Source organism: Pristis pectinata, chromosome 12, assembly GCF_009764475.1.
Source record: "Pristis pectinata isolate sPriPec2 chromosome 12, sPriPec2.1.pri, whole genome shotgun sequence".
In the NCBI taxonomy this organism is placed as follows: domain Eukaryota; kingdom Metazoa; phylum Chordata; class Chondrichthyes; order Rhinopristiformes; family Pristidae; genus Pristis; species Pristis pectinata.
In genome coordinates this window covers 15,959,879-15,984,054 of record NC_067416.1, presented here as the reverse complement: position 1 = coordinate 15,984,054, position 24,176 = coordinate 15,959,879, and the positions used below count along the sequence as shown (strand labels likewise).

The window sequence follows — 24,176 nt, the reverse complement described above, 5'->3', positions numbered from 1 at the left end:
TTTCTCAAAACCTAAAAGGTCTAGGGGAGTTATTTTTATATCTTAAAGCTGTTTTAGATCATGTATTCACAGGGTAAACTACTATGCACAGATTGCAACTATTGTTCTTTCAGATCTGATATTTATTTTTGAAAATGAACAGCCAAATATGCTTTTTAATTTGATCTAATTGTTTGACAATAACAAAACTCTGATAGAAGTAATGGTAGCAAAAAACCTTTGAAGATGATATACCATCTGCATTGGGATCAATAGTTTTGCACCTGAAGGGTGAGGCTTGAAACTGTGCCTATAAATTGGCACTGTGGCATTAAGCCCGCCAGCATTGAATGCTGCAGAATCAGGCTGCGGCTTGTGTTTCAGTGGTCTCTAAGTGGGTTTTGTCATTGGATATTGCAAGAGCTGGGAATTGGCTAGGGTATGCAACATAAATGCAAGTTAGTAATGCATGAAGTTTGTAATACAGGTAATCTAGATTTAATTTGTATTTTTTTCCCACCTGTTGCTCTGCTACAGAAGTGGTATAGAGCATTAGTTCAAGATGTGAATATTGCGCAGAAGAAGGCAAATATTCTGTACATTGATTATGGAAATGGAGAAACTGTTCCACTAAACAAGATTCAGCTATTGGACATTGAGATGGCTCTCTCACCACCTTGTGTAAGTTGGTTGTGAATTTCATATTCCCACCACTCACTGGGTAAAGAAGTTTCTCCTGTACATCCCATTAAATTAATCATCATCAAATTGATGGCCTTTAGTTTGGTTCTTCCTTGTGGAAATGAACTGTTTCTACCAAAGACTACCTATTAAGTCAATTCTCAGCCTTCTCTATTGAAAAGGAAATATATCCAACCCTTTTTTTATTGATAGGTAAACCTTGTATTTATAATCTTTCTACAGTTTCTATCCAGTCCTCTTTCCTATTTATAACACATCAATCATACTAGTTGTACCAAGTAATTCAAGTGCCATCTTATTATAGTTTGATATGTCGAGCATAACTGAAAATCAAAGCAGTTATTTCCCTGTACTTGATTTTTTGGGGGATGGGGAAATCCCTGTACCTGTTTCATATGTTTGTACTCCAAGATCCTAGTGATCCTTTTCTTCCACTTAATATGTCAAGTGTTACGACCTCTTTAATTTTCTTACTAAAACTTAATACTATATTGATATTAATTTGTCAGTTAAATGCTTATTCTGCAAATTTATTCATGTTTTGTAATTTATTGAGGTCTTGCTCTCAAAAGCAATTTCTCTCTCCAATTTGGTGTAATGTGCAATTTTCAAAATTGTTCTTAATTCCAAAATTTAAATCATAAACCAGTAGTAACCCAAGCATTGTTCTTTGAGACTGCTCTTCAGATTCTGCCTCTCTGAATAGCTGGCCACTCTCCTGCACCTTGCTTGGTCTGCTAGCTATATTCTGCTGCTCCATCCCTGAACACTGATCTAGCCTCTCTTATTGTTATGGCACCTTTATCAAGGTGTTTAAAAATCTGGCTTTATAATAATATATACCATGTTACCTCCTTCAAACTGCTACAATTCTGAACGGAAGTGAAATCTATACCACAATTGTACAGTGATGTCACTTTACTCGGTTGCTTGAATCCTTACATGGGAAGACTATAAGGAATGCAGTATTGATACTGAATATTTTTCTAGCTATTATTTACTCTAACTTCTGGAATTTGTCTTAAATCAAAATAGAATAGTTCCATCTTTTGTCATGGATTCAATTGTGGAGGTTTCTTGACATGGTATGTAGATAATCCAACTGAGGAAGGGGTCATACTAGACCTTGTATTGAAAAAGGAACTTGTTGGAAAGGATTTTAGGAGGACTGATCAAAACTCTGTATGTTTTCAGGTAGTTATGGATAAGACTGGACCTCTGGGTGGGAGGAGAGTGATTAATTGGGGGAAAAGCTGATTACATTTGGGAAGCACTTTGGGTCCAGTGACCATAATTCTATTAGTTTTAAAATAGTTTTGAAAAAAGAACAGATTCACAAGTCAGAGTCCTGAAATGGAGCAGGGCTAGCTTTGAGGGCATTAGGCAGTATCTAGCTGGTGTTGACTGCATGACTATTTAAAAGCAAAGGAAAATTGGCAACTGGGAGGCTTTTAAAAGGGTTGTATCAAGAGTACAGGGCAGCATGTTCCTGCTAGGGTGAAGGGTAGATGTACCAAGTTCAGAGGATCCTGTCTGACAGAGATCGAGGCTCTGGTCAGGAAAAAGGAAGCATACATCGTGTTTAGGCAGCTGGGTATGAATGAATCCCATGACAAATTTAAAAAGTTTAAAACCATGCTTAAGAGGGAAATCAGGAGGGCAAAAAGAGGGTATGAGATGGATTTGGCAGGCAAGGTTAAAGATAATCTCAAGAGGTTCTTCAGTTATTAACAGTAAAAGGGCGACTAGGGAGAAACTAGGTCCTCTTAGGTAGCCCTGGTGGTCTTTGTGCAGGAGATGGCTGAGATTTTTAACGTCTATTTCACATCTGTTTACTAAGGAAAATATCATGGATGCCAGAGAAATGAGGGTAGTAAGTAGTGAGGTCTTGGATCATATGCTTATGAGGAAGGAGATATTAGCAGCCTTGAAGCACATTAAGGTGGACAAATCCCCAGGGCCTGACCAAGTGCCCCCCCCCCCCCCCCGGACCTTAGGGGAGGCCAGCAAAGAAATTGCTGAGGCCCTCACAGAGATCTTAACTTCGTTAGCCACTGGTTAAGTCCTAGAAGACTGGAGGGTGGCTAATGTTCTTCCTTTGTTCTAGAATTTAACTTCAGGCAATAAAGAGGCTAATTTGAGGAGGGTGGTGAATACAGGACTGAAGGTGTTATATTTGAATGCATGCAGTTTACGAAATAAGGTAGATGAGCTTATAGCACAGTTAGGAATTAAATTTTAAATTTTTAAAAATTTTTAAATTTAAAACTTTAAAATCCTTCGAAGTGACTGAGGATCAGAAGATGTAAAATCCTTGTGGGTAGACTTAAACTGCAAGGGTAAAAAACTCCCTGTTGGGAGTTATATACAGGCCTCTGAATAGTAGCCAGGATGTGGGGTACAAATTACAACAGGAGATAGTAAAGACAGGTAAAAAAGGGCAATGTTATGGTGGTCATGGGATTTCAATATACAGGTAGATTGGGGAAAATCAGGTTGGCACTGGATCCCAAGGGAAGGAATTTGTAGAATGCCTACGAGATGGCCTTTTTAGAGCAGCTTGTGGTCAAGCCCACTAGGGAAAAGGCAATTCTGGATTTGGTTTTGTGCAATGAACCAGATTTGATTAGGGAGCTGAAGGAACCCTTAAGAGGCAGTGATCATAATGTGATAGAATTCACCCTGCAGTTTGAGAGGGAGGGCTAAAATCTGATGTCGGTATTACAGTTGAGAAAAGGTAACTGCAGAGGCATGAGAGAGGAGCTGGCCAAAGTTGATTGGAAGGGGACCCTAGCAGGGATGACAGTAGAGCAGCAAAGTCAGGGGTTTCTGGGAGTAATTCAGAAGATGCAGGATCAGTTTATTCCAAAGAAGAAGCATTCTAAAGGGAGGATGAAGCAACTGTGGCTGACAAGGGAAGTCAAAGACAGCATAAAAGCAAAAGAGAGGGTATACAATATTGCAGAAATTAGTGGGAAGCTAGAGGATTGGGAAGCATTTAAAAACCAACAGAAGGCAACTAAAAAAGCAATAAGGGGAGAAAAGATGAAATATGAAGGTAAGCTAGCCAAAAATATAAGAGGGTACCAAAAGTTTTCTCAGATATAGAGTAAAAGAGGCAAGAGTGGTCATCGGACTGCTGGAAGATGCTGGAGAGGTAGTAATGGGGAACAAAGAAATGGTGGACGAAATAAGTATTTTGCGTCAGTCTTCACTGTGGAAGACATTGGCAATGTGCTAGAAATTTGAGAGTCAGGGTGGAAGTGGGTGTAGTCACAATTACTAAGGAGAAGGTGCTTCGGAAGCTGAAGGGTCTGAAGGTGGATAAGTCACCTGGACCAGATGGACTACACCCCCAGGGTCTGAAAGAGGTAACTGAAGAGATTGTAGAGGCATTAGTAGTGATCTCTCAAGAATCACTAGATTTAGGAATGGTTCCAGAGGACTGGAAAATGGCAAATGTCACTCTCCTCTTTAAGAAAGGAGGGAGGCAAAAGACAAGAAATTATAGGCCAGTTAGCCTGACTTCAGTGGTTGGTAAGATGTTAGTCCATTATTAAGGATGAGGTTTCAGGGTACTTGGAAGCACATGATAAAATAGGCTGAAGTCAGCATGGTTTCCTTAAGGGGAAATCTTGCCTGACAAATCTGTTGGAATTCTTTGAGGAAGTAACAGATGGGATAGACAAAGGAGAATTGGTGGATGTTGCTTGCTTAGATTTTCAGAAGGACTTTGACAAGGGGGCTGCACATGAGGCTGCTAAACAAGAATGGAGCCCATGGTGTTACAGGAAAGATACGAGCATGGATAGAAAATTGGCTGACTGGAAGAAGGCAAAGAGTGGGAATAAAGGGGGCCTTGTTGACTGCCAATGACTAGTGGTGTTCTGCAGGGGTTGGTGTTGGGTCTGCTACTTTTCACATACGTTAGCCATCTAGATGACGGAATTAAGGGCTTTGTAGCCAAGTTTCCAGATGATACAAAAATAGGTGAAGGGGCAGGTATTGTTGAGAAAGCAGGGAGTCTGCAGAAGAACTTAGGTTGGGAGAATGGGCAAAAGTGGCAGATGGAATACAGTGTTTGGAAGTGTACAGTGATGCACTTTGGTAGAAGGAATAAAGGCGTAAAGGCTCAGACTATTCTCTAAACTGGGAGCAAAATCAGAGGTGCAAAGGGTCTTGGGAGTCCTAATGCAGGATTCCCTAGTTAATTTGCAGGTTGAGTCGGTAGTAAGGAAGGTAAATGCAATGTTGGCATTCATTCTAAGAGGACTAGAATATAAAAGCAAGAATGTAATGCTGAGGCTTTAAAAGGCATTGGTCAGACCACATTTGGAGTATTGAGAGCACTTTTGGGCCTCATCTAAGGAAGGATGTGCTGGCATTGGAGAGAGTCCAGAGGACGTTTACAAGAATGATCCTGGGAATGGAATGGGAGGGTTAACATATGAGGAACATTTGATGGGTCCGTACTCACTGGAGTTTGGAAGGATGAGGGGGGGGGGGGGGAAATCTCATTGAAATCTACTGAATATTGAAAGGCCTGGATAGACTGGACATGGAGAGGATGTTTCCAGTAGTGGGAGAGTCTAGGACCAGGGGCACGGGCTCAGAATAGAAGGATGTCCCTTTAGAACAGATGAGGAGGAATTTCTTCCGCCAGAAGGTGGTGAACGTGTGGAATTCATTGCCACAGACAGCTGTGAAGGCCAAGTATTTGGGTGTATTTAAAGCGGAAGTTAATCAGTTCTTCATTGGTAAGGGCATCAAAGATCACAGGGAGAAGGCAGGAGAATGGGGTTGAGAGGGAAAAGTAAATCAGCCATGATCGAATGGTGGAGCAGACTCGATGGGCCAAATGGCCTAATTCTGCTCTTATGTCTTACGGTCTAAGAAGGGTAGCAAAGACAGGCCAAGGAACTACAGGCCAGCGAGCCTGACTTAAGTTGTAGGGAAGTTATTGGGGGTAATTCTAAGGGACAAGATCTATCATCACTTGGACAGTCAAGGCCTGATCAGGAATAGTCAGCATGGTTTTGTGTGTGGGTGGCCTGACTAATCTTTTGGATTTTTTTTGAAGAGGTAACTAAGGGGATGGACAAAGGTAGGGCAGTGGATGTTGTCTATATGGACTTTAGTAAGGCCTTTGACAAGGTCCTGAATGGCAGGCTGATCTGGAAGGTTAGGTAGCATGGGATTCAGGGGGAGCTAGCAAGGTTGATTCAAAATTAGCTCAATGAGAGGAAGCTGATAGATTCATCAAGAAGGTGATGGTTGAAGGTTGATTCTGACTAGAGGCTTGTGACCAGTGGGGTGCCCCAGGGGTCAGTGTTGGGACCTCTGTTATTCATTCATTATGTAAATGATTTGGGTATGTATGTACATGGCGTGATTAGCAAGTTTGCTGATGATACTAAATTAAGGGGTCTTATTGATGGCGAAGCAGGTTACAATGAATTACAAAGAGATCTTAATCAGTTAGGGAGATGGGCTGAGGAATAGCAAATGGATTTCAACTTGGATAAGTGTAAGGTGATGCATTTTGGGCATGCAAACCAGGGTAGGACTTGTCAGTACCCTGCCATTCACTGTACCAGTGTTGTGGAACAGGGACCTGGGAATACAAGTGCACAGTTCGTTGAAAGTGGCCTCGCAAGTAGACGGTAGTGAAGAAGGCATTTAGCATGCTGTCCTACATGAGTCAGGGCATCGGGTTTAGGAGTAGGGACATTATGTTGCAGTTATACAAGTCGTGGGTGAGGCCATACTTGGAGTATTGTGTACAGTTTTGGTCACTGTTATAGGAAAGACATTGTCAAGCTGGAGAGGGTACAGAAGACATTTACAGAGATGCTACCTGGATTAGAGGATCTGAGTTATAGAGAGAGGTTGGCCATGTCAGATCTTTATTCCTTGGAGTGTAAGAGAATGAGGGGTAATCTCAGAAGTTTATAACATCATGAGGGGTATTGATAAGGTGGATGGTCATGGTCTTTTCCCCCAGGGCTAGGGTGTCCAAAACTAGAGGGCACAGATACATGATAAAAGGGGAGAAATTTGAAGGGGACCTGAAAGGTAAATTCTTTACACAAGGTGGTGAGTGCCTGGAATGGGCTGCCAGAGAAGGTAGTTGAGGCAGGTGTAATTGCAGTGTTTAAGAGGCCCTTGGATAGATAGGTGGAGGGGAGGGGCTTGGAGGGTTATGGGCCAAATGCAGGCAATTGGGACTATTGAGGGGATGCTGTGGTTGGCACGGATCAGTTGGGCTGAAGGGCCTGTTTCTGTGCTGTATTATTCTGACTCTACAACAGTATTGGGCAGAAGCTGGGAAAGTACATTGGGAGCAGCTGTTATTTGGGAAGTCAGCAAATGATGGAGTTGCTTAAAGGCCAGCTCGTCAGAATTCAAGACCAACATATTCCTGTGAGGAAGAGAGACAATGATGGCAAGGTTCAGGAACTTGGATGATGAGGGATGTGACAAATTTAGTAAGAGAAAAAGGAAGCGTATTTAAGGTTTAGGAAGCTAAATTTGAGCAGAGTCTTTGAGAAATAGGAATGCTGGAGAGGAATTAAACAGAGAATCAAGAGGGCTAAAAGGAGCAATGAAATGTTCTTGGTGAGTAGGAATAAAAGCAAGGGAGAGGGTAGGTCTACTTGAGGACAAAGGTGGGAATTTGTGCCTGGAGCTAGAACAAGTGGATGAAGTACTAAACAAGTACTTTGCATCACTATTCACCAAGGAGAAGGATATGGAGGATAGCAAGATCAGGGAGGGCTATGCTGATATTCTAGGGCATTTTTAATATCAAAGAGGAGGATTTGGGGCTCTTGAAGAACATTTAAATTGGCTAAGTCCCCAGGGCCTGATGAGATCTATTCCAGCTTATTGAGAGAGGAAATTAATACCTAATAGACATAATATCTGATAAGTTCATCTCTAAGCTCTTGGACCTTGGGAGCCTCTATCTGCAACTGGCTTCTAGACTTGCTGACCAAGAGACCTTTGGTTAGGATTGGTCACCTACCCTGACCCTTAACAGTGGTGCTCCCCAGGGTTGTGTGCACAGTCCCCTGCTCTGCTCCCTGTATATCCATGACTGTGAGGCCAGATACAGTGCTAACTTGATCTTTAAGTGTGCTGATGACACCACTGTTATAGGCCAGATTGACGACAACTAATGAGATGGAATACCTTGAATGAATGAGATTGCGAACCTTGTGTCATGGTGTCAGAACAACAACCTAGCCCTTGACGTCAGCAAGATGAAAGCTGGTTGTTGACATAAGGAAGTCGGGGGGAGAGGTGGAGTAAGGGGGAGTGAACACAGCATTGTCCTCATCAACAGAGCTGCTGTAGAGATGGTTGATGGCTTCCACTTCCTAGACATCCATATCAACAGCAACCGCGCCAGGTCCCTCCATATCAATGTGGTAATCAAGAAAGTGCGTCAATGTATATATTTCCATGGGCATCTGAGAAAATTTAGCTTGTCCACGAGGATTTTCTTGAACTTCTGCAGGTGCCCTATAGAAAGTATCCTGACCGGTCGCATCTCAGTCTGGTATGGCAACTGCTCTGCTCTGCTCTAGACTGACAAAACCTACGGAGAGTGGTAAACACTGCCCAGTCCATTACAGGCTCGTCACTTCCATCCAGTCCATTTTCATAGTGAATCATTTCAGGAAGGCTAATAGGATGTCTGCCACCCTGGCCATTCCCTTTTTCTCTCTCCTACCTTCTGGGAGAAGATACAAGAGTTTGAAAGCCTGGACATTCAGACTCAAGAACAGCTTCTTCCCCACTGCCATCAGACTTCTAAACCAATTGCCTCTCACATTCCCTTCTTAGTAGTGCTGCCATGTACTTGGATTTTTAATTCTACGTCTTGTTATTTCATTATTGTCACTTCAGCATTTCTCTGCACTACTTCAGATTACGATACTTCAGATTGCAGTACTACCTTTGCACCATTCTGTTTAGTACTTGTTGCTGTATTTATTATTACAGTGCATACTATTTACTCTGAGCTTCACCATGCAAGAAATTTCATTGCTCCTTCGTTATATGACAAACTAATCTGAAATCTGAGAGGAGATTGGGGATTTTTATCCTTTCAGCCACAGGTGAGGTCCCAGAGGACTGGAGAATAGCCAATGTTATTCATAGAACATTACAGCACATTACAGGCTCTTCAGCCCACAATGTTGTGCCAACCTTTTAACCTACTCTTAAGATCAATCTAACCATTCTGTCCCACATACGCCTCTATTTTTCTATCATCCATGTGCCTATCTAAGAGTCTCTTAAATGTCACTAATATATCTGCCTCTACCAGCACCCCTGGCAGTGCGTTTCACGCACCCACCACTCTGTATATAAAAATAAACTTAACCTCTGATATCCCCTCTGTACTTTCCTCCAATCATCTTTATATTGTGCCCCCTCATGTTAGCCATTTCTGCCCTGGGACAAATTCTCTGGCTGTCCACTCAATCTGTGTCTCATCTTGTACACCTCCTGTCAGGTCACCTCTCATCCTCCTTCACTCAGAAAAGCCCTAGCTTGCTCAACCTATCCTCTTAAGACATGCTCTCCAATCCAGGTAGCATCCTGGTAAATCTCCTCTGCACCCTTTCTAAAGCTTCCACATCCTTCCTATAGTGAGTTGACCAGAACTGAACATAAGTGTGGTCTAACCAGGGTTTTATAGAGTTGCCTCTGTTTAAGAAGGGCAATAGAGACAAGCCAAGAAGTTATAGGCTGTTGAGCCTTGCATCAGTGGTAGGAAATTATTGGAGAAGATTCTTAGGGATAGGATCTACTCGCATATGGAAAAGCATAGACTTGTAATGATTAGTCAGCATAGCTTTGTATGGGGTAGTCATGTCTTACAAACTTGTGTTTTGAGGAGGCGATGAAGGTGATTGAGAGCAGGCCATGCTGAGTTTTATTTATATACATATATCAAAGAACACAGTTGGGTGGAGAAGTAGCAGATGGAGTTTAATCTGGACAAGTAAGGTGTTGCACTTTGGGAGGTCAAGTATGAGAAGAAAGTATGCAGTAAATGACCAGACTTTTTAGGAGCATTGATGTACAGAGGGATCTTTGGGTACAAGTCCACAGTTCCCTGAAAGTGGCAACACAAGTAGATAGGGTGATAAGGAAGGCATACAGCATACTTTCATCAGTTGGGGTTTTGAGCACAAGTTTTAAATTCATATTGCAGCTGTTTTGGGGGAAAAGGCAACTTTGGTTGTGCCACACATGTTGCCTGGATTGAGATTATTAGGAATAAGGAGAGGTTGGACAAACTTAGATTGTTTTCTCAGGAGCATTGGAGGCTGAGGGGCAACCTGATAAAAGTGTATAAAATTATGAGAGGCATAGATGGGGTAGATAGTCTTTTTCTCAGGGTGGAAATGTCAAATACTAGAAGGTGTAACTCTAAGCTGAGAGGTGAAGAGATTTACAGGGCAAGTTTGTTTATACAGTGGTAGGCACCTGGAACGAGCTGTTAGGGAAATGGTGGAAACTGATACGATAGCAACATTTAAAAGGCACTTAGACAGGCACATGAACAGGCAGGAAATGGAGGGATATAGACCAGGTACAGGCAAATGGGATTAGTTTAAATTGGCATCATGATTGGCTGAAGGGTCTGTTCCTGCGCTGAATTGTTCTGTTCTATATTTACAACTAGGCGACAGTTGACGAGAATTGACCTTACCATTGGTAGTTGTCTTTGGGTGAGGAATGGAAGTAGATGTTTTTTGAAAAACCTTTTAATACTAAAAGTTTTGCTAGTTGCATTGATTGAGTTTGTTGAAATGTACAAATCTTTTGAAACCTAATTTCAACCCTAGGCAATGAAATGCTGTGTCGCAAATGTCCCAAAGCATACTAGATGGGATGAAGACTGCATTTCATCAATCAAGCTTCAGCTTTTACAGAAGCCTTGCTCCATGACCATCATTGAGAAATTGAGTAATATGTCCTGTACTGCTGTGGAACTCGTGATGCCTTCTGGTAACTTCTTTCCTTTGCCTCTTAATGACAATTTTATCCAATGATTATCCTTTTTTAATTTTAAAACAAGTATATTTGTGCTTGCATCCATTTATACTAGGTTTAAATTATATTATAGGAAAATTATTAGAGAAGTACATCTTAGAAAAAGAGTATACTGTGACACGAGATAATGAAACTAACACTGCAGGTCCAGGTAAGAATCTATTAAAGAACTTGAAATGCTTGCAATCATTCTTCAATAATACAGCTCGAAGATGCTGCTACTGACTGTTGGAAAAAGTTACTTAATGTGAGATATTCAGTTGTTATTTACCCATATGCTGTAAATATTCCCCCTCGAATAATTGTCCAATTCCAACTTGAAAGTTATTAAATAAGCATCCACCACCCTTTTTGACAGTACATTGTTGTTCATAACAATGCACAGAAAAGTTCCAATAATTTCACCTGTTTAAGCCAACTCTGTGCAGCTGGCTACTGATCTTTCTGCCCAGAAAACTGATTTTGCTGTCAGTTTATTCTGCCTGAACCTTATTATTTTGAACCCTTCTGATAAACCTAACTATTTGAAGGAGAACCATTCCAGATTTCTGCTTTCTACATATCTATGTAAAGTGTCTTGTATTTGATACCATTCTATTAATTACCTAAACCATCAATATAAATAAGAAAAGATGGTGGTCTTGATATCAGCCCCTTGGATATGTTATATGTTCCCCCACAGGCTTTAAAACCTTTCTACCCTTGGTATATTTCATAAAGAATTAACTGCCTTGTTCTAGCTGGGTTCTAACTAGAATTTTAGAAGTTCAGTATAACTTGTTTTTGCATTCTGTTTCCTTTTTTAATAGTAGCTTTCAAAGACAAATACACATGCACTGCAGTTTGTTCTTTCAGTTTCAATATTAAATTTCATTTGCGGTGAGAATGACCTTTTCTCTAGGCTGTCTTGGGTCTTTGTGAAGTCTTGTTTTCCTCCTCATTGTATACAGGAAGTCCCTGGGTTATGAACGAGTTCAGTTTTTGAGACTGTTCGTAAGGGGGCCGGGCCTGCTTACGAACCAACCGCGAAGGTCGGTTCGTAAGTACAGGCGTTCGTAAGTCGGGGACTTCCTGTACTACATTTCAACAATTTTGTCTCAACTGCAATCATTGAAATTGTTCTATATACCGAAGTCCAGGTTATGAATATATAGAAAGAAAAATCCTGTCCTAACTTTTGACTAAGTTAAGTTGATCCTGGACAATATTTTTTAAAATGCATTTAAAAATTACTTGTTTTATAATTAACTGACATTAAAAGTTAATGTATTTTTTAAAGAAAAAATCCTTAATTATGTGAATGATTTTTTTTTAAGGACAAAATTACCTCAAAAAGCCACATAATAAAAATGAGGCAGAGCATGAACCTGGAGGGAGCTTGTGCGTTGAAGACGTTGCTGTCATTGTATCACACATTGAAACACCAAGCAACTTCTTCTGTCAACAACTAGCTCGTAGATGTGAGAATTACTTTACACCCCTTCAGTTTATTTACTTCTCTGAATTAAGTAATGTTGATGAAGCATTCTTAATTTTATTCTTTCTTGTGCCATGTGTGCTAGGGTTTCTTACAGAGGAAGAGTAGAAATCACCTTCTGCTCATTGTCCCTCCTTGCCATACCCAAAGAAATACCTTTTAACTGATATTGTCTGTCACGTTACATATGATTTGTCTTATGGCAAAATAGAGGTTTTGTTGAATAGATCATGAGGCAATCAAAAAAAAACGAAGTTGTGTTGTAGCTCCAATGGAAAATCTAAGTGTTTATGATCTGTTTTTGTAATTGCTGTTAGAATTTTTAAGTTGCATTGGTTAATTCAGTGCTACTTGTTAAATGGCTAAATAAATTGAGAAAAAAATCGAGGGATTTGAAGTACCAAATTGAGATGAGATATCTTTATTAGTCACATGTCCATCCAAACACAGTGAAATGCATCTTTTGCGTAGTGTGTTCTGGGGGCAGCCCACAAGTGCTCATTCAAATAAAGGACGTAGAACATTACAGCACAGTACAGGTCCTTCAGCCCATGATGTTGTGCTGACATTTTATCTGCTCTAATATCTATCTAACCCTTCCCTCCCACATAGCCCTCCATTATTCTATCATTCATGTGGCTTTCGAAGAGCCTCTTAAATGTCCCTAAAGTATCTGCCCCCACAACCTCTGCTGGCAGTGTGTTCCACACACCCACCACTCTTTATGTAGTTTTAAAAAAAAACTTGCTTCTGACATCCCCCTGATAGCTTCCTCCAATCACCTTAAAATTATTTCCCCTTGTGTTCGCCATTTTCACCCTGTGGAAAAAATCTCTGACTGTCCACTTGATCTATGCCTCTTATCATCTTGTACACCTCTATCAAGTCACCTCCTTTCCAAAGAGAGAAGCCCTAGCTCTCTCAACCTATCCTCATAAGATATGCTCTCCAATCCAGGCAGCATCCTGGTAAATCTCCTCTGCACCTTCTCTAAAGCTTCCACAATCCTTCCTATATCAAGGTAACCAGAACGGAACACCAGAACACCGGTCTAACCAGAGTTCTATAGAGCTGCAATATTACCTCGTGGCTCTTGAACTCAATACCCCGACTAATGAATGCCAACACAACATACGCCGCCTTAACAACCCTATCGACTTGCGCAGCAACCTTGAGGGATCTATGGATGTGGATGCCAAGATCCCTCCATTCCTCCACACTGTTAAGAGTCCTGCCATTAACTTTGTATTCTGCCTTCAAATTCGATCTTCCAAAGTGTATCACTTTACACTTTTCTGGGTTGAACTCCATCTGCCACTTCTCAACCCAGCTCTGCATCCTATCAATGTCCTGTTGTAATCTACAGCAACCTTCTACACTATCCACAACACCACCAACCTTTGTATCATCAGCAAACTTGTTAACCCACCCTTCTACATCCTCATCCAAGTCATTTATAAAAATCACAAAGAGCAGGGCTCCCAGAACAGATCCCTATGGAACACCACTGGTCACCGACCTCCAGGCAGAATACGTTTCATCTACAACTGCCCTCTGTCTTCTATGGGTGAGCCAATTCTGAATCCACACAGCCAAGTTTCCCTGGGTCCCATGCCTCCTGACTTTCTGAATGAGCCTTCCATGAGGAACCTTACCAAACACCCTACTAAAATCCATGTACGCCACATCCATTGCTCTACCTTCATCAATGTGCTTTGTCACATCCTCAAAGAATTTAATCAGTCTCGTGAGGCATGACCTGCCCCTCACAAAGCCATGCTGACTGTCCCTAATCAGCCTATGCTTCTCCAAATGCCCATAATTTTTGTCTCTAAGAATCTTCTCCAGTAATTTGCCCATCACTGAAGTAAGACTCATTGGTCTGTAATTCCCAGGGTTATCCCTACTCCCTTTCTTGGAGGAACATTTGCCACCCTCCAATCATCTGGCACTATTCCTGTGGCCAGTGAGAATGCAAATATCATCGCCAAAGGTGCAGCAATCTCTTCCCTCGCTTCCTGTTATAACCTTGGATATATCCTGCCTGGCCCTGGTGACTTATCTATCCTAATGTTTTTCAGAAGTTCCAGCACATCCTCTTTCCTTGCGTCAATATGCCCTAGCATATCAGCCTGTTGTATGCCACCCTCACAAATGTCAAGGTCTCTCTCGGGCTCTCTCTCGCTCTCTGGTGAATACTGCAGCAAAGTATTCATTAATGACCTCCCCTACTCTTCTGACTCCAGGTACATGTTTCGTATTTTATCCCTTATCAGTCCTCGCTCTAGTCATCCTCCTATTCTTCACGTACATGTAGAACGCCCTGGTGTTTTCCTTATTCCTACCAGCCAAGGCCTTCTCATGCCCTCTTCTAGCTGTCCTAAGTCCATTTTTAAGCTCCCTCCTGGCTACCTGGTAACTCTCCAGTGCCCTGTCTGGTCCATGCTTTCTAAACCTCAGTTAAGCTTTCTTCCTCTAAACAAGATCCTCTACGTCTCTTGTCAACCACAGTTCCTTCATTCTACCATCCTTACCCTGCCTCAGTGGAACAAACCTATCCAAAACCCTATGCAAGTACTCCCTAAAAGTGTTCCATTTTAGCTGCACCTCAGGTCAAATCACTATTTCTGCTAATTGTTCCTCTTTGTGGGCCTTTGAGGAGATGGTACAGAGAAAAGTTTTTTTTATTTTGGTTGCCTTGTCACTAATGGGTTTTTCAAAAAAAAAGTAATGACTGCTGCACTCATTGGCAGTTCTGTACACCAAAATGGTTTTAGTAAGCGGCAATGAAATGGCTTTTGATTTTAAATTTGTGTGCCATAACTCTGAAACTTGCAAAATTGCCCAAATCTTTGTGTAGATTCTTGATCACCATGTTTGACTTGTTTGTCCATGTCCAGTATCATCTCTTTCCATTCTACATCAGTTACATTTTTCCTCAGGCCTTTTGGGTCATATGACTTGGGGAGGGGGAGGAAATTGGTGAAATCTTCAATTATTTCTCACTCTATGCTTGCTGTTTTTTTTTGGGGAAAGGACCCCCTATGTTGTTCTTTAGAATGTTAAAGGATCATTGGTAATTAATGAATACTTTTAATTGATGTGCAAGTTTTGTATATTTCCATTGTCCTTGGTTAACTTCCCTTCCATCCTTTCTCTCCACATTCACCACTCCCCCATGTATTTTGTGGCCTTTCTATTCTCCTATAATAAGCATTGAGCAATCTAAATTATTATTAGAATAGCTAAAGCAACTTTCTCACCCATACCCTGAAGCAACTGTGAAACCCTGCCCCTTTCCCACCCTCAATGTTTCTAAGACCCTCTTTCCAGAACTGGATCAATACCTACAATCTTTGAAAATGTCTAACCTGCAACATATTTCCCATAATCCTTCTGTATAACTTTTAACTCTTTTATTTGGAAAGTCTTTTTTTAAAAAAAAGTGAACTGAACAAGGATAGCAAACATAAATTACTAAACGTGAATACAACCACATAATTAGATCTAAGTAACATCACTCCCGTTAGTCAGGCACAAATGAATTAAAGTAGCATTGAATTGCTTGGTAGTTGTATACCAGAAGGGTTGATGTTGACTTGTAGGCTGCTACTCAGTGTGATTCATTTGGGCATTTCTGATGGTCTGTTGAATGATCTGTATGTGTAGCTTCAAAAGTGTTATCACATCTAAAAATGCAAGCTTGAATTGGCTTTATTTAGAATGTCATTCTAATCACTTTTCTGCTATTGGCTTGTATATTACAATATACATGAGAATCCTTTCCTTTTAACCTGATTCTGGAAGCTTTAGATTTATTACCAGTCGTTGGCTACAGAAGTTTCAGCTTTTATTTGATATCCATCAGTATATGCTAGAATTATCTGTGTGGATGTTTGGTGAGGAGCTCTACCACATCACAGTTGAGCCCCTTTTGTTTTCTTTAATTTAAAAATAAGATTTTTTTAGAAGATATAATGTGTTGTTGCTGTTTGTTCTTAGGAAAGGAAGAGAATAGTTTATGAAAAATGGAGAGCAAACTGTTCAAGGAAAATAAAATGTGGATGATGTATTGTAGACTTGGCATATAATTAAAATTTGGCTTGTGAATCATTTTTAAGAATTTATTAATTTCATCCTAATTAGTGAAATGCAAAGTTTTGTTCATAAAGCTATAACAATATTTGGTAAGTAAGGATAACATTTGGAAACACAAGCAGTATTATGAAGAAAATATACATCAGTTGAGATGACATTTCTTCACATTGAAATTTAAATTTGTTTTGGTTTAATTAACAGACGAGTTTCAAAAACTACAAAAAGCATTGACTGAATATTGTAATAACTTAACTCCAGTACCAAGTTATAGACCATCAATTGGAGAGATGTGCTGTGCTCAGTTCACAGGTAAGGTGTTGGAATCCAAAACATGTCCATCTGGCTCAAACTTAAATCTTTGTATTTATTTCATTCCTCTCATGGTGTTATATTGTAAAATTAACTGAAGGAACCCCTTTGAGGAAATACTGTTCATGCAAAACAAGTTGTATTAGGGATTGGTACCTACAAAGTAATTTCGGTGATCAGTTTATGCAACGTGAATCCCACTGCAGTCACAATCCCAACCCCATGCACCAGATCAAAGCTCTGAATATGATTACTACTTTGGACCACTATGATCATTTAAAATTGATAATCCTTTGAAAATTTGGCAGTAAATTGTTTCTCCATTCTATATTATAATATCTTCTGAGTTGTGTCCTGACCTCATGACCTTCAGAAATACTTTTCAATCTCCAATCTCTCCACCTATGGTTTCTCGTGAAATTATCCTAGTGAACCTGCATTGAATATTGTTTGCAGATTTAATAACCTGTTTGATGTGATACCTAAAGCAATATACACCCATTTTCCTTTAGGGCTTAGAAATTTAGACAATCCTCTATGCTGAGTTCCTATTTGTATTTTAAAAAAAAAAGCATGATTGTTTTACTGTGCTCTGCATTGTTGACTTGTACTACAGGGAACTGAGCTAGATTGGGCAGTTGGTAAGCCAGCAGTTTTGTAGAGAAACAATGGTTCCTTGCAGTGTGTGTGTGTCAATGTATTCCAGGTGCTTTCGACCTCTCGCTCCAACCCTGGACTCATCACTGTGCCGAGGAATGATTCGTAATCTTACTGAGCTAATGAGCCGGAAGCACTTCTGGCCTCTCAGCTTTACGACGGCCATGGCTGGTGTATAAACAGTGACCCTGTTCACTTGCACTGAACTTCTCTAAAGTTTAGAGGGAGAAAAAATCTTTTATTTGTTTAATTTGCTTAAATTCAATGAGTTCTGAATTGTTTTCTATTTTTATTTTTAAATATTTAAATGTACTTCCTCTTTAAGTCTCTAATCAGAGAAGATTATTGACGGTGAAAGGTTATTTTGTTGGAAGGTGATCAGGGCTTTCCATGGGTGTGACTTCAGTATAAGCTGCCTGAAGTCTGCTCTAACTTTCAGAATAGCCTTGGTAGCTAGACCTTGGTTGTTAGAAGCTGCATGGTTGCTAAAGCTATGCCTGACCTTGGAAGTTGTACTAAAAGTGAATGCAAGGTTACCTAATCTACTGGACTACTTTTGATTTTAGCTTTTTAAAAAAAATTGTTAGTATTGTGCTGTATTCCTATTTATTTTCACATTCCTCTGCCTTTAATTGTCTTGTACTTTGGAGGATTGTATTTCAAAGGTTGGTCACTTTAACTGCACATTCCTTGTTTCCCTTGGTGTTTCACCACATGCTTTCTATTTTCTATTGTTACATCTGAAGGTCAAGTTTTTCCACAGAAGGTGGTGGGCATATAGAACAAACTGCCAGATGAGGTAGTAGAGGCAGGAACAATTACAGCATTTAAAAGACATTTAGACAGGTACATGGCTAGAAAAGGTTTAGCGAGATGGGCCAAATGCAGGCAAATGGGATTACTGTAGACAAGCATCTGGGTTAGCATGGATGCATTGGGCTGAAGGGCCTGTTTCCATGCTGTATAATTCTTTGAATCTGAATGTACATTCACCCTTCTCTACCAAGCTTTGTTTGTTTCTAATTTTTAGTTAATATTTGCTAAACAATTTTTACATGCATAACACATTGTAATGACTATATCCAGGCAATACAAGTCATTTATTAAAAATATAAGGATTGTTATTGATATTTTTCAAATGTTTCTCTGATGAGCTATTAATCTGTTTTTCAATTATTAGTTGGTCTTGTTCAGTAAAGATGACTTTTGATCTGAATTTGGTGGGAAAAATAAAATCAAATGACATAACCAATAGGTCATAATACCACTGGAAGGACTTCATCATAATTGAGTACCCTATGGGCAACTGATTCTTCTGAAGAGAAAATTTTGTAAATTGAATTTATTCAGTGTATAGAAGATTCTAAAGGGAACAGAAGAAAATAACAAAGGCCCTGATAAGTAATCTTCTGGACAAATTGTAAGGCTTATAATTGAATACAGTTCATAATTTTGTAATTGAAAATGTGAACTTGAGCAGAATAATATTACATTAAAATGGAGTAAAAGTTGCAAAATTCAACAAAGATGCAATTAAAATAACTGATGCAAATAGGTTCAAGGGAAAGATAAAACTCTGTAGCAAGCAGATTGAGATTGGCTGATGAAGAATGCTTTGGAAATTAAACAAAAGGGATAATGCTACCCACGTTACTCTCAATCAAAGTGCTTTTTCTTTGTCTTGCAGAAGATCACCAGTGGTACAGAGCTGCTGTAATAGGTTACTTCCCTGAGGATATTGCTATGGTGGGATATGTAGATTTTGGAAATCTTGAAAAGCTCCATTTGAGCCACCTACGTTCAATCCAAGAAGAACTGCTGGAATTGCCACATCAGGCTTTGAAATGTGCTTTGGCAGGTGAGTATGCAATTTCAGACTTGGATGCTTTGTATAGAATTTTGAGCTAAATAGTTCAGCTACTTCATGTCAATGTTTTCCCAAGTAATTTAGCATCTTTTCTTAGCCAATCAGCCAAATAAAATTGCCTGCTCATGTAAATGACATCTTATTTCTGTCACAACTAGTGTAATCTTTCAGCAAGATATTTCAGGAAAAAAATCTCTACTAGTTGTTTTTCCCCACAGAATCTGGTACACGCGTAGGATATTGAATAATTGATACTAATTTCCTAGTAAGAAGTAAAACCATTTGGCAGTGCCATATCTGATCAAGTGGGGCATAACAAAACGTGTCAGTTCTTAACATTCTTTATTAGAGACATGAGACTGCAATCTGGAGGAACAGACAATCTGCTGGAAGAACCCAGCGGGTTGAACAGGATTGGGGGATGGAGGGATTAGTTTGACTTTTTGGGCCAAAACACTGCATCAGAATCCTTTCAAGGCTGCCCCCCGCCCCCCAACTGACAGATGTTGCTTGACCCATTGAGTTCCCCCAGAAAATTCCATTGCTTAACATTTTTTAATTGTGGAAATGCAATTTAGTGCAGTTTATTACGACTAGTTGATATCTTAGCACAACTAAGAAATGGTTCATGGCTTTCAAATCGTATGTCAAATAAACTCTTTAGTATGAGCTGTGTTCATATGTAGTCTCTGACCCAAATGAACTGCAAAATTTGCAAATGCTCAAGGTAACTGCAGCGACTATCCAGTATAGGGCTATTATAGATATGATTTTTTTTTTAAATGATAAAATCTTTGTCTAAAGATTCACTTTTCAGTTATGTTGAAACCTGAAAAGCATTGTTTCCCAATTAACTGTAAGCCTCTGATTTTTTTTTCATTTATCTGGGATTCACAATATTCTCATTGTCAGAAAATAAGATAAGGAACTAAGGTCTAGATTAAGTTGAATTAAGGTGAAGGCTTTAAATATTAGGACATACAAACTGTCTGTAAGAAAATTAATTAGCCAGGATCTTTTAAAATGCATAAAACGTAAAGGAATTGTTTCCAGAGACTGAAGGAAATTATAAAAATTGCATCAAAGAACCAATCAGATGTTTCTGGAAAGACAAAATATTGAGTGGTTTGAGTGAAGAGAAGCAGATGAGGTTGAAATAAATGCCATCATTAGATTGATCTTCAAAAAAAAACAGCATGGGATAGTACCACCTAATTTCAGTATGAATTGATTCTATCCAAACATGCACTTGATTCATTTTGCTTGTGAAGATCTTCCATTGTAATTGTCTCCTTGTATCCATAAGACACAGACTGTTCTAGAAATTGATGTTTCATGTTAGCCTGCAATTCTAATTTGGAACTGCCCCTGTTTTGACAATGAGTGATAGTATTATGATGTTTGCCAAGGTGGCTAAATTTTCTTTCTATTTTCAACTCTCACTACTATTAGAATCTTCTCCTGTTAGTATTATAGGAATTAGTGAGATGACAGCTGCATGGCCAAAACAATGTCAACATTGCATACTACCTAATTTTTAGATGATATAACATTTCACCGTCTGTTTATAGGTGTGAAGCCTTTATATGATACTTGGTCTTTGGATGCCATAATAAGGATGAAAAGTCTGGTGATGAATAAATGTCTAAAATCTAGAACTCTAGCAAAGAAAGAGAACCTCTTATTTGTGGAACTTGTAGATGAAACAGCAAATCCAATTATTAATATCAATGAACAGTTAATTGCAGAAGGATTAGCTGTTAAAAAAGTGGAAGGACAAGTAACTCCCACTTTGGAAAACAATGAAACATTGGTCAGAGGTAAGTTATTTTAACATTTCTGAAAGTTGCTGTAGGTTTTAGTATTACATCACACAAATATGAAGTGGGATCTTGAGTAATTTTATTTTAAGACAGTTATTTCTTCCTGTGCTTTCTGGGGTTCAAGGCAGAAATCCATTAATTAGCCTAGAGATGAGTCAGTATCCAAAAATTGAAGAATGCATATAGTTCTGCTTAAGTAGCATAGTAGATGAAGGTTTGGGTAAGTCAGCTCTTAATACTTTATCATTTATCATAGAGCTTGTGAAAATATCCTGTTTTTTTAAAATGTTGTAATTTTAAGTCATTTTTAAAAGTCCATACAAGTGGACACATTCTGAAATCCTTCTTGGTCTTGGTTATTTTTAATTTAATCATAGCTGAGAGAACTAATCATTTGCTTTTTCTTGTTTATGCTTTTGTACTTGGTTTACTCAAGGAAACATGCATGCAAAGTTGTGGAAGACTGTAGAGCTGCCTTTGAACTGTGTGGTACCCATTAAGGTGAAAGAAATAATAAGTCCTGATGTTTTCTATGTTCATATTATTGGCACTCAAGGTAAGCAAAAAAAACTAGCTATGCAAGACATCTGACTCCATATACTATAAATTGAAGTTAAAATTTCAACTTTAAAACTTCACCAGCTAAATCCCATCCTTCCACCCCCTCCTCCAACATAGCCAAAAGTAGTACAGTGCTATATTTTAAAATCTTTAATCCACTTTTTGTGGTTATATTTGGTCTTTTTTTTAAAGGTGATCATGTTAAAATTACAAAAATAAGATGTATCAATCAAATTGATCTTGCATAATTGGATTTAAAATTTGATAATACAATTAAATCAAAAAGCTTGGATTGAACAAATGATAGCAAACAATGGAAAATAAGTTTGTCAACAAACTAGTACCAAAACAGTTAGATTACAGTCTACAGCATTTTAACTTCCCACAGTGCAAGTAGTTTTCAGATACCTCACTCTTTCAGATCTTCCATTGAGTCATCTTTTCACGAACAAGCAAAAAACAGTGACTCGTGATTGTAACTGCAATCTGTAGTATTTGGAGGCGCTTTTCAGCCCAAAGTTATCTACAAGGTTTCTAGGGCTGTCTTGATGATGGGAAGCAATACTGTCTTCAGGCAATAATTTAGTAAACCGCTGAGATGTGCAGCCTAAACCAGAAATCATACACTATTTCATGTTCACTTCAATATGTACTGCAAATCAAAGCAGAAAAGAAAGATGGAGCTTAAGAATGAAGCACCATAAATTATTTTTTTTAAATCGCTGGTCATTAAAATCTGAAGAAATGAGACTCCACATTTAATAGAACAAATTTTCAATGCCAGAGAAGTAGTTAGGCAGAAATAAAGAGCAAGTAAATTTTTAAAACCATGACAATGGACGAACAAAAATGTAACTTTTCCTGGTATGCTTAATGGCCAGGTATGATAGCTTCACCATTTCGTATTTTCTATGCTGTTTCTCTCAAAGACACAACCTTGTCAAGCTTATGAAGTCAAGACAACGTTATTGTCAAATGCACAAGTACATTGAGGTAATGGTACAATGAAAGACTTGAATCAGCATTACAGGCATGTAGTTTCAGACAACATGAATTATACAAAACACAACATTAGTGTAAAAGCACAGTAGGAAACAAGTCCATGGTAGTGCAAGAGGTGGTCCGTAGTGTTGCATTGCTGACGTAGGATTAGGGTTGTGCAGGGTGGTTCAAAAACCTGATCGTTGTTGAAAATAGCTGTTACTGAACCTGGATTTCAAGCTTCCGTGCCTTCTGCCCAACAATAACAGTGAGTAGAGGGCATGGTTCAGATGATGGGGATCCTTAATTACAGATGTCACTGCCTTGAGGCAGCATCTCCTATAAATGCTTTCAATGGTGGAGAGGACACTGTCCATGATGGACCAGGCTCTATCCACTATACTCTGCAGCCTCTTGCATGCATTGGAATTGCTGTACCAGGCCATGATGCAACCAGTTGGGATACTTTCCAGTGCATCTTTAGAAGTTTCTTGGAATATTTAGTAACATACTAATCTCAAGCTTCTGAGAAAGGGGCATTGGCACACTGCCTTCATGATTGCATCTATGTGCTGGGCCCAGGGCAGGTTGTCTGAAATGTTAATGCCCAGGAATTTGAAGCTGCTAACTCCACTGCCAACCCATCAATGAAAACCCAACTTCCCCTTTCTGAAGTCAGTGATTAATTCATTGGCTTTGTTGATGTTGAGCATGAGGTTGGTGTGGCACCAATCAACCAGGTGTTCTATCTCACTCCTGTACACTGACTCATCACCGGCCATGATTCTGCAAACAACGGTGGTGGTGTTGGCGAATTTGCAGATGCATCAGGAAAAGATTTTGCAGCAACTTTGGATTTCCTTATTTAACTAATGTGGATGTCAGAGCTTGCTGTGGTTTATTTCATGATAATGGAAAGTACTGATAGTCTTTTATTTCTGCTGCAAAATCTGTCCATGTAATATAAATGAGTTTCTGAAACTTCTGTTATTAATGTTATTCCTCACAAAATAGTGCCATTTGTGTATACATGCTGGCAATAATATGGATAATTTATAATCAATCTGTCTTTGAATTGAGACATGGAAATGTAGTACTCCACTACTTGTACAGATTGACAACTTTATTAATATTAATTACATGTGGTTGTATCTGCAGTGTGATCCTCCAAGTAGGGCAACCAGAAAGGCAAAGATATCCAATTACTCCATATTTTAAGTAACTTGTTAATTCACTACTTCAGTTTATACTTCCTACTGCTACTGAATTGATATTCTGATATCTTTATAAATTATTTATATGCAGATGTGCAGTGTTCTATTGCTTTATTAATTTATTGGCACCCATTGCTTAGTTTTTATTTGCTTTGTTGTAATGACAGCCATTCCATTTGTTTATTAATTTACAGTAGGCCTCCGCCTCCTTTACTGCCAAGCTCAGGCTAGACACAGATTAAAGGAACAGCACTTCATATTCCACCTTGGTAATCTAACTTCTGGTAACCACTCCCCTCTGTTTTTCCCTTATCCCACCAGCCCCTATCACCCAATCTCTTTCCCGTCCCCCGTCTTCTCCCTTGCCCATTACCCACACATTCCTCCCACCGGTTCCCCTCCCCACCCCTTTCCCTTTATTCCATGGTCCA

General features: G+C 39.4%; 1 protein-coding gene across 3 annotated transcripts in view; it reads left to right on the top strand.

The window, feature by feature from the left end:
* tdrd1 (tudor domain containing 1) overlaps positions 1–24,176 on the top strand; it is a 69,993-nt gene that overhangs the window by 26,439 nt on the left and 19,378 nt on the right. For all 3 annotated transcript variants that reach the window (XM_052027595.1, XM_052027593.1, XM_052027596.1), the window contains exons 9-16: positions 517–660; positions 10,551–10,713; positions 10,832–10,909; positions 12,075–12,218; positions 16,535–16,642; positions 18,987–19,157; positions 20,738–20,986; positions 21,426–21,545. In XM_052027595.1, the coding sequence (XP_051883555.1) occupies positions 517–660; positions 10,551–10,713; positions 10,832–10,909; positions 12,075–12,218; positions 16,535–16,642; positions 18,987–19,157; positions 20,738–20,986; positions 21,426–21,545 (1,177 nt within the window). The remainder of the gene's footprint in view (positions 1–516; positions 661–10,550; positions 10,714–10,831; positions 10,910–12,074; positions 12,219–16,534; positions 16,643–18,986; positions 19,158–20,737; positions 20,987–21,425; positions 21,546–24,176) is intronic.